Genomic DNA, 17,784 nt, shown 5'->3' with positions numbered 1-17,784 from the left:
CATGCACACTTGTTTTTTAGTTCTGTTTCCTGTAAGGAATCAGATTAACATTTTGTTTAGGGCCATTTGTCATTCACTGCTAATATAACTGTTCTCAGACTTACTGAGATGTGGCATAATTGCATTAATTTAAAATTCTACCTGTGGTATATTGCGAAGCACTCCTCAACATAGCGCTTTGGTTCTAATAACTGTGTTTTACTAGGCTGGTTTAGGTCTATAGGAACTATTAAAAATCTTGAACCCTCTGGGTGAATGTGATTATATTAATGAAACCTAGTTTGATGAGTTGTCTCCAGAAGTGACCAATCCTGGGTGGTTTAGGGGAAAGTGTTAAATACCTAGACTCCAGATAGGTTCAAAAGTGTGTTTGTGGTACTGGGTCCTTCTATGTTGTAGATAAGGAGCATGTGTCCTGTAGACTTAAACATTAGTTTTGGTGTCATTCTGGAAAATCTCAGGATCCTACAAGTTATATAAAAGAGAGATGAGGGTGTAGATAAGTAAACCTTTCAGAGAGTAGTAACATTATCAACTTGCTGCCATGTTCTGAAACTCTGCTGTAACTGTATTTTGCCCATATGCATTGTTCAGTGTCAGCACACAGAAGTTCTTTGTTTATATTTGGAGACATTAAGGCTATTCTTCTGGTTCACAGATATTGCAGTTGCTGCACCCTATGGTGGAGAGGACAAAAGAGGGGTTGTTTACATCTACAATGGAAGAGCGACAGGTTTGAATGCAGTGCCATCTCAGATTCTTGAAGGACAGTGGGCTGCCCGTACCATGCCACCAAGTTTTGGGTACTCACTGAAAGGAGCCACTGATGTGGACAAAAATGGATATCCAGGTGCCTTTTTCTTGACATAGCTTTAGAACGGTTGCAGTAATGTGACCACATCACTTTTATATGTCTGACCAACTAATGTCCCTTTTTAAAAAAGAGGATCAACTCTCAAATTTAGCATTTCTTTCTCCTTTCCAGATTTGATTGTTGGAGCCTTTGGTGTTGACACAGCTGTTTTGTACAGGTAGGCACATAGTGCACGTTCTCATGTAAGTGCAGTTAGGAGGAAAGCTCAGTGCAAATTGTAAATTCCAGAGTGGAACAGAAACGAGAGAGTCTGAAGTTCTGTCTTGCTGCATTGCAGAATGACATGGATAAAAGTAGGTACCTCATTCTTTCCACTGTGTTAATATATGGTCCATAATCTATTATTTGCTTCTGGTGAATGTGTCCACAGCTGAGAGAAAACATTGCATGAGATCTTCCTCCATGGCCTCCCCTGAGTGACAATTCTCCAGAGGCCTGCAGGTGTAAAATGCTGCTGCCTAGTCAGATGTGCAAACCTGCTCTCATCCTTGAAGGTTCTGCGAGCTCCTGACTCATTATAGGCAACTCCTCCTGTGAGAGAGGGGCAGAGTAGGGCATGGAATGGAAGGAGCTTGCTCTCCCCCGCCCCTAATTCTCACAGGCCAGAGTATTAAGTTGAGCACAAAAAAGTTTATGGCTGCTTCACAGAAAAGGAAAGTAACTTACTCTCCTCGGAGAAAGGGAATTGTGGGAGAGTTCCAACTCCTCTTCTGATCTGCTTCTGGGGCCACGTAACTATTCCCTTCCCCTTACCCAGGGTAGGGTGTAAAGTTACAATATAGCCGTTAGGGATCTAGTTTAAAAGTGTCATTAAGGTTCTTCAGTTCTGCACGTATTCACTCCAGTCTCCTCCAAAGAACTTATCTCATTCCACTCCCTTCCCTGTTCCCTCTACTTATCTAGTATCTGCCTCTTCTTGATTCATTCTGACGTTTGGGTAGAATTGATGTGAGAGTCCACAGCTCCTGGTATCTGGGGCAGCTTTTCTTTAATTCTCTGCCCCATCTACTCTCCATCTCTTTGAATTCAATGAAAAACTTTTCTTGTGTCTTTTTTTCCATCTGCTGCTCTATCATTACATTCTGTATCTATTATTTTTAGCATTACTTAATGTATAACATTTTTCATGGTATGAAGAATTTTGTGATGTTGTTCACACGAATTTATTTACTTTTGTCTACAGGGCTAGACCAGTTATCAGTGTAAACGCTGGCTTAGAAGTTAACCCGACCATTCTAAATCCTGAGGAAAAAATCTGTGAACTGCCAGATACTCGTGTGAAGGTTTCCTGGTACAGTGGTTTGTTTTTACTTAAACTCTCAAGGCCAAGAGAGTAGAACTAATAAACAGATTTTAAAAAATGAAACTGGATTTTCTGACTGGCTAGGCAAAGCAGAGCAAGCACACTTAGAGCATGAGCCAAATCAAATGAAAATCAATAGAAAGACTCCCAGTACTTCAGTGGACTTTGGATTTGATCCTCACTTTTCACCTTTCATTCACGGACGGCAAAATGTTTCCACTGAATAGAGTAAAATCTCCCCAGTTAAATCAGCTCATATCTGAACAGCTGCATATCAGTGCAAATAAGGAAGTCCTCAGTTTCCTTTTGGAAATTTCTACATGTTCCAGGTTCCTAATGCATGTCAGCACCAATGTTCAGCATCTTGCAGATGAATGCTTGTATAATCGCTAGCGAAGTTATTGCATAAACATTTGCTGCTGCTGCTGCTGCTGCTGCTGCTGCTGCTACTACTACTACTACTACTGATTAGAATGAATTCACTGTTCAGTAAAGTAAAAGACCACTAGGGTTGGTCTGGGCCAGGTTTGTTGGGATCAGATGTCTTGCAAACTCCCTCTAGCAGTTCTGTTTTAACAATTCAGTTCTGGACTGCAATAGCCCTGCCTTTTTAGGCCTGGACTCCTCAAAACCCTGGCTGCCCGTTGTTCCCCACTATGGAGTGCTTTAGATCAAGAACCCCAGCTCACTTTCATTTCTGGCCTACAGCACAATTTGAACTCTGATCTTCACAGGTGAACGTTATTAGGCTAATCAAGCTCTAAAGGCTCTGCATTTCTACTGTCACTGTCCATCTTGACATTTTAAATTTTTACAATGGCAAGACCTATACCCTAGTCAACAATGACCCTTCAGTGTAGAAGTGCCATGAGCCGTATAAACTGTTATATGCGTTCTCCATGGTCGTGTTTAAGGTTGATGGCTCTCTGGTACTTCAGTCCCCAGAGCTATAATACTGCAAGGTTTACTTCCTAACCCTAAAGAGTGGCTGCCCAACATGCTTCAGGTATTTTTGTATTTTTGTATTTTTGTATCCCCTGCCCTTGAAAGCCTCCCCAACATTAAACTTCTCCATATGGAAATAACATAATCTATATCTACTGAAATTTCCAGTTTTCTCCCAGGTTGGGAGTGCAGATTGAGAGCAATGCAGTGAGTTTTCAGCTGGGGTGAAAAAACACATGACCTGTTTTTGTATATTCATTTGTCCTTGTAAATGGGGAAAGAGCAGGTCAGGTTTTGAACAGTGCCCTATGACCCCACTGGAACTAGATGGGACAAAAGAAACTCATGAATCTGTTCTGGTTTCTTTGGCTATGAGGATTGAACTTTGGGAGTGGACTGGGTTTGGAGTCTCTAAAGAAGAGAACTTTGAACTGGGAAAATTATGGGAGAGTGCTTTTAAACTACGTTCTGCTGAAAAATATTTAATCAAATATGCTTTCTGAAATATTTTTTTGAACAGCTTTAATGTAAAGTTCTGCTTAACAGCTGATGGCAAAGGAAAGCTCCCCAATACACTCAGTAAGTTCTGCTGTTTTAAAAAATGTAAAACTTTTCAAATTGTCTGTAATCATGAATCTTGGTTATAACTGTTTCTTAATCACTGAAGTAGTTGCCTTTTCAGTATAGAGCTTGATCCTTCCCAGTGCTGAGCCCCTTTAGACACCATTCAAGTTATTCAGAAGTGAAGTCCCAGTTCAGCAGTGAATTTAAGCATGCATTATACTTTAAGCATGTTAGGTCCCACAAAATTGAATGGGCTTTAAGCACGTGCTTAAGTGGCTTTGCTGAACTGGGGCCTGACAGCACTTGTCATCTGGCAGGATCAAGCTCTTTAGCTGTTCCTTCAAAAGGGAATTTTAGATAAACCGTTCCTGTGGGTACATTAATGGAACTAATAGTGGAGATGGTAATTGAGATGCCAAGGGCCTAATCCAACTCCCATTCAAGTCAATGGAAAGACTCTCATTGGCATGGATGGGAATCGGATCAGGAACTGGACCAGTTTCAATAAAAGATTGATTCTAAGAGGTTTATAGGGTGGCTGTATGTAGGTTTTTGCAGTGCAACGGACTGATATTTTCTGAATGATTATACTGTCACATACAGAAAACTTTCAGTGTTTTCTACATAATGTGTGTATAATAGATATGATCTGGCAAAGTTTATGTAGAAGGAAATTTATTATATTTTTAAGTTGTGGGATCCATATCAAATACATTAAGCAATGATTAGATTAGTAATAATAAAAGTGAAGGATATATATTGTGGTTATAAGGATTTTTTCCAGAGACCACAACAATCTAACTTCTGCTTTCATAAAGAAATCCCAATATAGAGGCAAACCTATTACTTGAAGATTTGTCTTCAAAAATAATAATATGCTTACAGTGTTGAGCAGAAGATTTGAGTCTCATTTTAGTACAATATCAACCTCTGCTACAATATTGTGATGACAGATTTAGTACTTGAAAGAAATAAACATTTTTAAGAGGGCACAGCTGTTAGATTGCCATTACAGCTGAAGTCAGCTTGTGACTTATTAGCTTAGAGGAACCTGCTATGCATACGAATGGTCAAGAAATTCCTAACTCAAATGCTTTGAATTTGATAGCCTTCCAAGTGGAGCTGCTGTTGGATAAGCTTAAGCAAAAAGGAGCCTTAAGGAGAGCTCTGTTTCTCCATAACAAACAGCCTGGTCACTCTAAGAATATGACTGTTGTCAAAGGGGGCACAATGCGTTGTGAAGAACTTCAGGCTTTTTTGAGGGTAAGAGGTCACGTCAGTTAAACTTTTAGGGCAAATGTCTTTTGCCTTATTGCACACATTGAATAAAGAGCTGTAATTACCAGAGTTGTCATTGTTTGCCCTGAATTATTATTGCTATAGAAGAAGGATGGTTTTGTGATTAAAACACTGGGCTGGGTTTGGAGAGCCAGTTCTCATCCCTGCCACAGACTTCCTGTGCACTCTTGGGGAAATCATTTAAATCTCTCTGCGTCCCTCAATTTCCCATCTGTAAAGTAGACATACTAACACTAACATTGTCTGGCTTGTATATTTAGATCGTAAGTTCTTTAGAGCCGGGACTTTCCTTTTGTTTCTACAACAGCTAGCATAAGGGGAGCTAATGGCTTAGGACTCAGGGTGCATAATATAATCAATAAATAATAGTATTACTCAATACTGGTAGGCTTTTGATTTGAATCCAGTGCTCCTCTGGGGTCTTTTTTATATGATTTAAGAATGACTGGAATCATTTCTCCCCTCAGGATGAATCTGAGTTTAGAGACAAACTTACTCCGATCACCGTTTTCATGGAATATCGGTTGGATTACAAAACAGCCAAAGACTCAGCTGGATTACAGCCCATTCTCAACCAGTTCACTCCTGCTAACATTAGCAGACAGGTATATTCCTGACAGTTTTTGGTTAAACAGAATAGACAGTGTTTTCAGCCTTTGGTGCCTGAATCCACATAATGGTAAACTAGTGGCCTTATTTTCAGAAACACCTCTGAAATATCAGACAACCTAAATATGGAAATGGGGGTCTAGCTTTAGGTACTGAATTTTGAAAATGTTTTCCAAATACATGCACATAGTATTTTCTCTTTTATAAGTTACTTTTTTGCATTAGACGTACCCTGTGCTCAAGGTTTAACTGATTGCCATATTTGGGGTCGGGAAGGAATTTTCCTCCAAGGCAGATTGGCAGAGGCCCTGGAGGTTTTTTGCCTTCCTCTGCAGCATGGGGCACAGGTCACTTGCTGGAGGATTCTCTGCAGCTTGAGGTCTTCAAACCGCAATTTGGGGACTTCAATAACTCATAGGTTAGGGGTTTGTTACAGAAGTGGATGGGTGAGATTCTGTGGCCTGCATTGTGCAGGAGGTCAGACTAGGTGATCATAATGGTCCCTTCTGACCTTAAAGTCTATGAGTCTAGTCTTCAGAGCTGAGCCTCTTTTTCACCTATCATACTTAGCTGTATTACAGAAAAAAAAGGTTAGGTCAGCATCAGGTATGCTGGTCCAGAAGGGTGAGAGGCTTTAATCTATTTTCTCATTTTGAGCTGCTGTATGTGCCATACCTATGTGAAGTTTCCAGGGAGAGGAAAGAGTAAATTACTCACTGAAGAATGCAGTTCACTCCTGCACCTTATTGGTGTCCCTAGATCAGTGGGTGCTGCTCCTCCCTTTTAACCCAATACTGCAAAAGATGCAGTCACCTCTGAAATTTTTTTTTTTTTTGCTGTTTGCCATTCTGGAGCACAGGGTTCCTAGAAATTGGTCCTGATCTTATGCTTTTATAAGTTTCAGAGATGCTCTGTAGATTAGTAATTTATCCTTGCAGTTCTCTCAAACAACTTAATTTCTACCTTTTTATTCCAAGCTTTGTAATAGTCATTTGCACAGAGAGAATAGTGGAGATCAGGGGCGGCTCCAGGCACCAGTGCGCCAAACGCATGCCTGGGGCGGCAAGCAACAGAGGGCGGCCTGATGGTCACCGTGAGAGCGGCAGTCAGGCTGCCTTTCATGGCATGCCTGCAGGAGGTCCGCCGGTCCTGAGGCTTCTGCGGCAATTTGGTGGCGGAGACCGGCGGGCTTCCCGCAGGCATGCCGCCGAATCTGCGTTACTAGCGGACCTCCCGCAGACACACCACTGAAAGCCGCATGCCTGCCATGCTTGGAGCGGCAAAATACAGAGAGCCGCCCTGGTGAAGATACAACAGTAAGGAAACAGATAGGATTTATGTTAGGTGATCTGCAAATACAATTGATAAATGTAGACATTGGCTTTAGATTTATATAGTGAGCAAGTGTAAAAGGGGCATGCAGCATGCATAAAAACTGTTTTTTTTTTCTTTTTTCATAGTTCATGTATGTAAAGACAAGTAAACAGTTCCCCTAATTGGAATTGTTCCAAAAAACCTTTAAAAAAAGCAGTGATGAGGGAACTGTGCTAATGAAGATACATATTTGAATTAATGGGCTGAACGTATTAAAGCCATATGTATTTGATTTTTGCACAGACACACATTCTGCTGGACTGTGGTGAAGATAATATCTGCAAACCAAAATTGCAGGTTGCAGTACACAGGTAAATTTCAGTGTTGGAAAAATGAACAATAAATACTATGGAAAAATACTATTGGGAAAGGTAACTTCCTGTGTAAGACTCCAACCTTACATTGATCTTGTGAACTGTGAGTAGTCCCGTTGAAAAGAATGGAATGAAACCATTGGGAGTACTCAGAGTGTAAAATTTAAGCATGTGCATAAGTTGTTTTTGCTGGATCATGGCCTAAAAGGGAACCTGTTTTCTCATTGTGTCTGAGTGCTGTTAACATAAACGAGTTGTGAGGAGAGACTAAACTCCTGTGAAGACACCGTGGCTGCATGTATATAGTCATCATTGTCTCAGCTAAAGTGAAAACGTGACAAAGAAAGCAGAGCTTGTAGAATCTTCGGCTACAAACCAAAGGGCTGTCTCACAGTTTCATTAGCTGCTACTAGACGCAGTTACAAACACATGAGAAGGTGTGATTTTTATCCAGCAGAGGGCAATCGTACATGCATGCATGAGTATGTGTACACATACACACTCCATGAGGTGGCAAAGTTTGCAGATGATACAAAATTACTCAAGATTAAGTCCAAAGCTGACTGCAAAAAGTTACAAAGGGATCTCATTAAACTGTATGATTGGGGAACAAAGTGGCTGATGAAATTCAATGTTGAGAAGAGCAAAGTAATTCATATAAGAAAACATAATCCTATCTCTGCATACAAAATGATGTGATTTTAATTAGCTGTTACCACTTAAGAGTGAGTTCTTGTAGTCACTGTAGATAGTTCTCTGAAAACGTGCTCAGCGTGCAGCGTCAGTCAAGAAAGCTAACTCTGTTAGGAACTATTAGGAAAGGATATAATACTGAAAATATTATAATGTCACTACAGTAAAACCTCAGAGTTACGAACACCAGAGTTCTGAACTGACTGGTCAACCACATGCCTCATTTGGAACTGGAAGTATGCAGTCAGGCCGCAGACACACACACACAATTGTACCTACAGTACTGTGTTAAATGTAAACTACTAAAAAAATGAATTGACAAGGGAACTGTTTGTGTGCTTTTTTCATTTCATAGAATCATAGAATATCAGGGTTGGAAGGGACCATTAAAAGCAGCATTTTTCTTCTGTGTAGTAAAGTTTTAAAGCTGTATTAAGTCAATGTTTAGTTGTAAAGTTCTGAAAGAACAACCCTGAAGTTTTGTTCAGAGTTATGAACATTTCAGAGTTACGAACTCTGGCTGTTCCTAACTTTGAGGTTCTACTGTATACAAATGCATGGAATGCTCACATCTTGAATACTTCATACAATTCTGGTCTCCCCATCTCAAAAAAGATAGATTAGAATTGGAAAAGATACAGAGAAGGGCAACAAAGAATGATTAGGTATATGGAACAGCTTCCACATGAGTAGAGATTTAAGCAACTAGGTCTGTTCAATTTAGAAAAGAGATGATTAAGGAGGAAAATGATAGAAGTCTATAAAATCATAAATGATGTGGAGAAAGTGAATGAAGACATTTTATTTGCCCCATCACAGTACACAAGAACCATGGGTCACCCACTGAAAGTAATAGGCAGTAGGTTTAAAACAAACATAAGGAAGTACTTCTTCACACAACACACAGTCAACCTGTGGAACTCATTGCCAGGAATGTTGTAATGGCCAAAAGTATAACTGGTTTAAAAAAAGAGAGAGAGATAAGGTCATGGACGATAGGTCCATTAGTGGCTGTTAGCCAAGATGGTCAGGAACAAAAACCTGTGCTCTGGGTATCTCTAAACCTCTGTTTGCCAGAAGCTGGGATAGGACAACAGGGAATGAATAATTGTCTTGTTCTGTTCATTCCCTCTGAAGTACCTCGCACTGGCAACTGTTGGAAGACAGAGCGCTGGGCTAGATGGAATATTGGTTTGACCCAGTATGGCCATTCTTATACTCTTACACTTGAGAAATTTTATACCAATTCAGAGAAATTTTGGGTCCCTTGTAGTTTATATGCAACATTTTCAAAGATTATATAGGGAAAATCTTTTACATTTATCTGGAATTATTAGAAAGCGATATAAATGTGTGTGTTTTGGAGATGCTGCTTGCGGCTCTGTAGTTAACTTTAAGTTGAGTTTGGCTCTGTGTGTCTGTGTATGTGTACACATTTATATCTAAACTGTATATTTGTGGTTATTAAAATAGGAAGGACATACTGGAGATCTGGCCCATAGCATTTATCTACTGTTCTGCTGTTAGGAAGTGTGTGTTGTGTTGTGGTTTGTTTAGTTTTCTTAATTGACAAAATGCTTTGTCAGGGACAGTTTCTCTTAACGATATTTCATATTTGCTCCATTATTGCCAGTGACATTGTATCTTTTTTCCTTTAAAATCCATTGCAAGTTTTTTTATTTTTTTGAGCTATGAAACATTTATTGCAAGTTAACTGTGGTGACCCCTAATGCTCTAGTACAAAGTCAAAACGCTTCGTTTCTGTAAATCCTAGCTGTTAAACATAACTACTTTAACCATGTGAACACAGTATTCACTTTTGCACTTGCTGTGCTTGCTCAGTGATCAGAAGCAGATCTATATTGGTGATGACAATCCTTTGACCCTGATTGTCGATGCCCAGAACCAAGGGGAAGGAGCCTATGAAGCCGAACTCTTTGTTATCATTCCACCTCAAGCAGACTTCATTGGTGTTGTTCGTAACAATGAGGTAAGTTTCTAATTCGCTTTCTTCCTGTCACTAGTCTTGCTGAATTTACTCATGTGGAGGTTTGCAGGATCGAGCTCTTAGTGTTGCGCAAGCTTCAGTCTTTAACTAAGCCTAAAAATTCAAATGTTTACCCAAAGCTCTTGGCTGTGTAAAACTGGCCTGGAGCTTTCATTAGAACAGATGTAATTGCAGGAATTCCATGGTACTTGCTTTGTTTCTGGTTAATCTGAAAGTGCTGTAAGTTAAGCATGTCTTCATCTGCAATGACACGTGTGTTTCTGGTACTAGATGAAACCAAAAGGTCAAAGCAGTGTGTGGGAAATATTAAAACCACAACTTGCTACTGAATTGTTCTGGCCTCACAGCATACACTCCTGCCTTGTGTAGTTTTGTGCATCCCAACACACTATTGTACCTTTTAGGAAAGAGTTCCCAAAAGTGAGCTATTGTAAGAGGGGCTCTAGATCACCAGTTATTAGACTAGTATCAGAGGGGTAGCTGTGTTAGTCTGGATCTGTAAAAGCAGCAAAGAGTCCTGTGGCCCCTTATAGACTAGCAGACGTTTTGGAGCATGAGCTTTCATCAGTGAATACCCACTTCGTCAGATGCATGTAATGGAAATGTCCAAGGGCAGGTATATATATGCGGGCAAGCTAGAGATAATGAGGTTAGTTCAATCAGGGAGGATGAGGCCCTGTTCTAGCAGTTGAGGTGTGAAAACCGAGGGAGGAGAAACTGGTTTTGTAGTTTCAAAACTACAAAACCAAAACTACAAAACTACAAAACCAGTTTCTCCTCCCTTAGTTTTCACACCTCAGCTGCTAGAACAGGGCCTCATCCTCCCTGATTGAACTAACCTCATTATCTCTAGCTTGCCCGCATATATATACCTGCCCTTGGACATTTCCATTACATGCATCTGACGAAGTGGGTATTCACCCACGAAAGCTCATGCTCCAAAACGTCTGTTTAGTCTATAAGGTACCACAGGATTATTTGCAGTTATTAGACTGGGTCACTAATATTCTCCTGCTCTAAACCCTCACTAGCTCGGTCCCGGAAATTCTGGGTATTCTGTGTTAGCCTTCCAGTTAGTCAGGTGATCACAATAACTTGGAAATTGCCTGAGCAGATGCCCAGCTGGAACTTCAAAGCTGAATTATTCTGATTCAATAGAGAGGTGTTAAGCAACGATGAATAGACTGCACACAGCCACAGTAAATACACACAGATTATTTCTGGCACGGTTCTTTTGAACAACACCTTTGCTAATTAATTTATATTCAGACTTAGCATTTCATATCTTGGGTAAAGAGCTGAGCAAATCTAAGAGAGACAGAATAATATCTGGATTCTACTGCTCCCTCCCTGCCACACAAGTGAAGAACAAAGAGAAAAATCAAAGAGTGGATTCTACTGGAAATTTTGTAACTGCAGAATCCTCATAAATTACGGGGCTTCAGTTCTCTTGGTCACATGGAGTATTTGGGATTGACTTTTAACTGCTGCCCCTGTAGCCTTCTGAGATGTTTGTATTTCTTGGAAGGGACAAAGATTCTCTAAATGGTTTTCTTTGGCATCACAGGTGCACAGGCACAATCAACCAATCTCTAAGCGCCAGTGCTGATTCTTGAAGCTTCTGTGAAGTTTCCCAGCAGTGCTCTGCCTCAGAGTGTGCTTAGATCCCACTATGCTTCCAGAACTTCCCCCATCCTAGTTTTCTCTCAACACAGTTAGGCCTTTGACCTATAGGATTGTTTAAAATGGCCCCAAAGTTGGAGAATGCTGAGATAAATCAGTAAATGCTGTTTTTGCCATGAGTTCTTGCAACTTAGACTGACTGGATTGTGCTGCTTCTAATGTCTTATACGTGGTTACCTTTGAGGGCTGGTCTACACTAGGGGAGGGGATCGATCTAAGATACGCAACTTCAGCTACGTGAATAACATAGCTGAAGTCGAAGTATCTTAGATTGAATTACTTACTGTCCTCACGGCGCGGGATTGACGTCCGTGGCTCCCGCTGTCGACTCTGCTACCACCGTTCGCGTTGGTGGAGTTCCGGAGTCGACAGGAACGCATTTGGGGATTGATATATCGCGTCTAGATGAGACACGATATATCGATCCCCAAGAAATCAATTGCTACCCGCTGATACGGCGGGTAGTGAAGATGTAGCCTGAGGTGTCAGCACACACGCACTGTTCCCCTTTCCTCAACTAGTCAGACCAGGGAGGAGGAGAAACAGCCCTCAACAGCTGAATAACCCTAGGTTTGGTTGGAATGCCAGGATGCTAAGACAAACCTTACCTTCGATGCAATTTATCCCACTTCTTTGATAGCCAAGGTCTGTAGGAAGCACAAAATGAAGTTAGATAATCCCTCTTTCATACTTGAAAGTTTAAGAGAGCACCTGCTCTTAAGAAAGAGGGGGGAAAATCCTTTTGTTTAAACCTCCTCAACTCTGTTGTTATTCACTGTCATAGTGGACACCACTCCTTTAGTCCCATATGATAGTGTGCCCTTGAGTGTCCTGGTCATACTTCAAATGGCATGTTCAGAGAGGTTTGCCTTCTGCTACCCTAGGTCTCTCTACTGTTACTGTGGTTTTATCCAGAACCTGATGTCTCTGATAAGAACTGCTTCTGAGGAGCTACTGACTTCTCATCGCATTTTGCCTTCAAAGACTTATCTCTTAAAGTGAAGTATTAATCAAGCTCTGAAACTAACTCCCCTGCAGAAAAGTCATAGGTACTTCACATAGGTGTGGAGAACTCAACCAAAGAAATACTTGAGGCCTCAAAAATCATCATTGCCACCCAATATGAGTAAGAGTATTAGACTTTCATACTGTATATTTGAGAAAACAGACCACCTACCTTGTGAGGTTTTCACCTCTAGGTTTTTTCCAGAGCTATTTGCTACTAGATTATATTAAGATTGGCCAGTAGTATTTAAATAAATGCAACTTGCTTGCAGTTTGTTCCTGTCTTTCATACTGATGCCAGAAAATGTTGCACTGCTCTTCTTTAAGATATGCCTGTTTTTATTGCAGGCTTTAGCACGTCTATCATGTGCATTTAAAACTGAGAATCAAACTCGCCTGGTGGTCTGTGACCTTGGAAACCCCATGAAGGCTGGGACTAAAGTAAGTCAAATACATGGCTGGGGTTTAAAAGAGGCAGGAAGATGACTTTTCATATTCTTTGAGATAGATGCACACTCATACTGCTAGAAGATGTAATCTCATTGACATTTAGATCTCAAAATATATTTTAAGCCACCCACATGTTAGAATAGTTCAAAGAAAACATTCTGTTAATTGGCTGCAAGTTTGCCGGTAAACTAATGTCTGAAAAGAATGTGCATGGTTTTTATGATGCAACTTTACCTAGAATTATTCTGTAATAATTCTGAGCACTGTTGTATAGCACTTTTCTCTCATAAATCTTGAGGCAATTTACATAAGGGAATACTTATCACTTCCAAGTATTTTAAAGATGGGGACGCTGAGGTGCAGAGAGAGTGAGTGATTCACTGCATGACCATGGGTGAATTAGTACAAAACTCGGAATTGAATCTAATTTTCTTGACTCCCAGACATTTGTCCAGTTTACTAGACCATGCTGCCTCCTGGTGCAGAACATGGGGTCTGGGAATATGTAAAAACAAACTAGAGAAATTTGAAGCAAATTTTACTTTTTCTCTGAGGCAGCATTATGACAGCTCAACCTCAACCAAGTGAGAGAGGCACCACTTGTTCAGTTGGATGTCCTTATTACTAGTTCAGTCTGCCTTCTCCTCCCCTGTGACCTTGGGCCTTGTGCAATTTCAGTGACAAATAGTAGTGCTGAGCACTTTTTGTTTTGAACTTGATTCTGTTCCACTAAACTTTGGTCACTTGGTTTTGTTTCTAAGCTATTAGCTGGTCTGCGTTTCAGTGTGAATCAGCAATCGGAGATGGACACCTCCGTGAAGTTTGACTTGCAGATCAGAAGGTATGGAACTAGATGCTAACGCCACTCCTCCAAAGCTACTTTATGCTGTAGCTAGCAATGAATAAATACCTTGGTAAATGACAAAGCTATGAACGGATCATTTACAATTTAGTTCTAAGCTAGTTTCTTCCTTTCTATTTGGTAAATGTTCTATCATGGATTTAACTTGCTTTAAAACACTTCTCTGTTGTTTGTAATATAAGAAAAAAGTCAGTTCTATTTGTATGCAGTTGATTTTTCCATCCACATGGTGTGGCACAAATGAAATGGTGCTATTTAGTGACAATGGGTACAAAACCAGATGAGGTATTTGAAGTGGAGCTTAATATCTTGCCTTCTTGGTTCAGTTTGGATCTCCTCTTCACACATGCAGTGCCATAATGTGAAATAATGTGTGCATTTGAAGGATTAGCAGCATGCTCTTTTAAAAATGAAGTTTGCTTGGACACTCCAGTCCTTCTAGGGGTATGTCTGCACTGCAGTGTGAGATGTGATTGCAGCTGGGTTAGGCACACCTGCGCTAGCTGTAATCTAGTTACCGTGGTACAAATAGCAGCGAAGGCGTGGGCTTCATCTCAGGCTGTATGAGCCCACCTGGAACGCTGAGTATGTACTTGTGTTGCTAGCCTGAGCTGGCATCCGTGCTACTGTATCTTCACAGCTATTTTTAGCTGTGCTGGCTAGATTAAAGCTAGTGCAGTTACACTGACCTGAGACTCAGTAGTACCTCCCATTGCTATGCAGGCATGCGCTTAAGAGCACGTTAGGCCAGGCTTCTACGTCTAATGAACTTGTGACCATGGGAGGTGCTACTCCGTACCAAGGCTATTCATCTATGCTGTTCAGAGCAGAGACCATTTCTTGGTGTTTGGTTTGGTTTGTTTGTACAGGCCCTGGCACAACCAAGCCTAGAACCTGAATGGTGACTTCTGGGCAATAGTATATCAGGAGCATACGAATGGAGTAGATTTATGTGCTTGCTGGAGAAAACACACAGGCTTCCTGTGATGCATAGTCGATAGGAATTTGTCTCTCTGGTTACTATTTATACATCTCTTAAGTTAACTCTGAGCTTCAAATATAGCACTTTGTCCTTGAGGCATCATGTGAATTTGTCACACTTCCTGGGGACTTTGTCCCCAGAACCCAATGAATGGATTACACTCACCCATTATGCATTTTACCTCTCCAAAACTGATAATATGAATAATAATTTTAGCCCCTTCCTTCAATTTTAGTGGCACAGCTGTTTGCCTTGGTGATCAAAGGCTTCGCAGCACTTCAAACCCTTTGATCTCACATAGCTATCTGCTTCAGTTTTATTCCCATCCTTTCTACCAGCCAATGTACTGTTGCTTCTGGCCAGTGGCATATAACTCTAGCTCACCTCCCGTGGAAAAGGTGGGCACCACTGGGCCTCCTAGCTTCTCCCTCCCTCAAAGGTGAGAGCAATCACCAAGGCACCTGGTTCCCTCCATCAGAGGAATAACAGTCCCTGCAGATCCTCTTTTCCACAGCTTCCTCCACACAAGTGTGGGGGGTGGGGAAGAGGAAGGAGCAATACTACTGATGGAGAAAGGGGGAGCTGCTACAGCACCTTCCAGGTCCCACCTCAAGAAACTCACCTGCCTGGCTTCCGATTGCCACCTCCCTCAAAAACCATCCCCCACCATCTACCTCTGATAGCTCCTCGACCCTTTTCACTCCCTGATCTCTCATGAGGGCAATCAGTTGAGGAAATGAACTGAGTCAGCAACTCAAGCATAAAATACTACAAGTTAATATAAGGGAGAAATGCACATTTTATGTAACTGTTTCAGAGGGCAAACACAACAGGGTAGAAATTGCTTCTGCAGAAATGTGAGAGGGGGAACTGCAGCATTTAGTGACATGTGACAGGTCCGAGTAATATGACAGACATGTCCCACTTCTCTATTCTGTGCCTTTTGCTGCACTCAGAGGTGTGCACTGCAACTTTCCCAACAGTGACAAAAGAGGGGGTGCCCTGGTTTTTAACAAGCCCCAAACTGGTTGTGAGGTCTAAACTTAGATTTCATCAACAAACTGTACCAAGGGCAAACTCCTCAGCACTTTAACAGCCTTAACACAGAGTCACAGACAGTCCCCTTGGATACTCTTCTGTATTGCCAGCCAGGTGAGCATATCTCTGTGATAAATATCTCCTTATACCAAGGATCACAGCAATATTCAGGTTACTCCTGCTCCCAAAGGACCAGTCACTTACCACAGGTCAATTGCACTTAAGGGCTCACATCCGTGACAGTACTTGTAGACAGTCCTATAGTAAAATATGAAGATTTATTAAATAGGAAAAGGAAACAGAGTTATTTACCACGTTAAAGCAAGCAGACACAGACACACGAATGAGTTACAGTTTTAGGTTTCATACAGTAACATAGGCTTCTATAGTGAGCAAGCTCTACTTGACCTTTAGAGCTAACCTGTGCTTCCGCTGGGGATCTCTTGTTGATGCCTAGAAGCACCTCTCCCTCCCTGATTCCAAGCAGCATGGAGAAACCTATTTGCTTGGTATGGGGTTTTTATCCCCCTCCTGCCATGTGCTCTGAGCTGCAAACTCAGCGGATGGGCAGAATCCACTTGCATGACTCATATTCTCAGCGAGGAGAACAGAACAACAACAGTCTTCAGTCCTTTTGTTGAGGGTTTCTCAGCCCAGACATAGGGAGTTTTCAGTTGCAAGATCCAACCAAAGCCCCTCTGATCTGTTGGGTCTTCTGTAGAAGAGCAGTTCCTCACATTAATTAACATTCCTCTCCTGTATGGCGAGAATCGCAGAGGTTCACAACAGAACTGCTCACAAATTACAGTATGAAACATAGATACTGCAAGTAAGAGGAATGCGTGCAGCAACTCTCATCTAAGCACTTTCTTAAAACTCTGATAATTGATCAATACTGACCCACAAGTGAGCCATACAGATTCCAGCTACATATCTGTTAGTGTCCAGTTGAGACACGAGCTAGCACCTGGCCCACCAATGTCACAGGTACAACAAAAGGATGATTGCTGCCTAGGAGGAAAATATTGCTCTGCTACATGTAATTTATAATTACAACAGCTGTGAAGAAAATAGAGAACATTTAGGAAATCCTTACAGAGGAGGCAATGGGTTCTAGTGGAGAGAGCACTGGTCTAGGATTCAGGAGACCTGGATTTTATTCCCCGTTCTGCCACTGACCTGCTGAATGACCTGGGGCATCCTCTCTGCCTCAGTTTCCCCTTCTGTAAAATAAGGATAAAGAATTGATGAAAAGCTTTTATATAGGAGCTAGGAAAGTGCTAGATTGTATTGGTATGAGTAATCCTAGCATTTATAAGTGACAACTGCCCTGTGATCTAGTACACCCTTCTGTAGGTTTAAATGTAGGGTTCAGTGCCCAGCTGCTGATTAGTGTAGCTGTGGCAGGGGATGAGGTATGCAGAAATGACTTTAAGGCACTTCCTTGCATCCCCAACAGTGGGGCTAGGTGAAGGCCACGCCAGCCCATGGGGCAAGTTAGAGCGGCCTGCGGGCTAGATAGGGGCCATTATGTAGCAATGATCACCTGCCTCCTCTGGCCCCTCATGCCAAGGAGAGTTAAAGTTGAAGGGCTGGCATTGTCAGCTACACAGCTTTATGCCAATTGATTTTGCCATGCCAGTAGAATATTTAGGGCAGGTTTAAGGCCCATTTATTCCATACAGTATGGCAAAGCAGACCTCCGTGGAGCAGAGTATCTGGCCCTTCGTTTTTAGTACCTCTCCTTTTGACCCAGTGACACAAGTCACATAATAATGTTA

General features: G+C 41.5%; 1 protein-coding gene across 1 annotated transcript in view; it reads left to right on the top strand.

The window, feature by feature from the left end:
- Positions 1-17,784, top strand: part of ITGAV (integrin subunit alpha V) — a 75,761-nt gene that overhangs the window by 44,956 nt on the left and 13,021 nt on the right. Inside the window, exons 13-22 of the mRNA XM_030579687.1 lie at positions 659-850; positions 986-1,031; positions 2,058-2,165; positions 3,643-3,701; positions 4,795-4,949; positions 5,453-5,590; positions 7,212-7,279; positions 9,818-9,965; positions 13,020-13,112; positions 13,883-13,962. Of these exons, the coding sequence (XP_030435547.1) occupies positions 659-850; positions 986-1,031; positions 2,058-2,165; positions 3,643-3,701; positions 4,795-4,949; positions 5,453-5,590; positions 7,212-7,279; positions 9,818-9,965; positions 13,020-13,112; positions 13,883-13,962 (1,087 nt within the window). The remainder of the gene's footprint in view (positions 1-658; positions 851-985; positions 1,032-2,057; positions 2,166-3,642; positions 3,702-4,794; positions 4,950-5,452; positions 5,591-7,211; positions 7,280-9,817; positions 9,966-13,019; positions 13,113-13,882; positions 13,963-17,784) is intronic.

The sequence above is a fragment of the Gopherus evgoodei genome, chromosome 11, assembly GCF_007399415.2.
Source record: "Gopherus evgoodei ecotype Sinaloan lineage chromosome 11, rGopEvg1_v1.p, whole genome shotgun sequence".
NCBI classification, from domain to species: Eukaryota; Metazoa; Chordata; order Testudines; family Testudinidae; genus Gopherus; species Gopherus evgoodei.
Note: the sequence above shows the minus strand (reverse complement) of the source record. Positions and strands in the feature narration are given on the sequence as shown.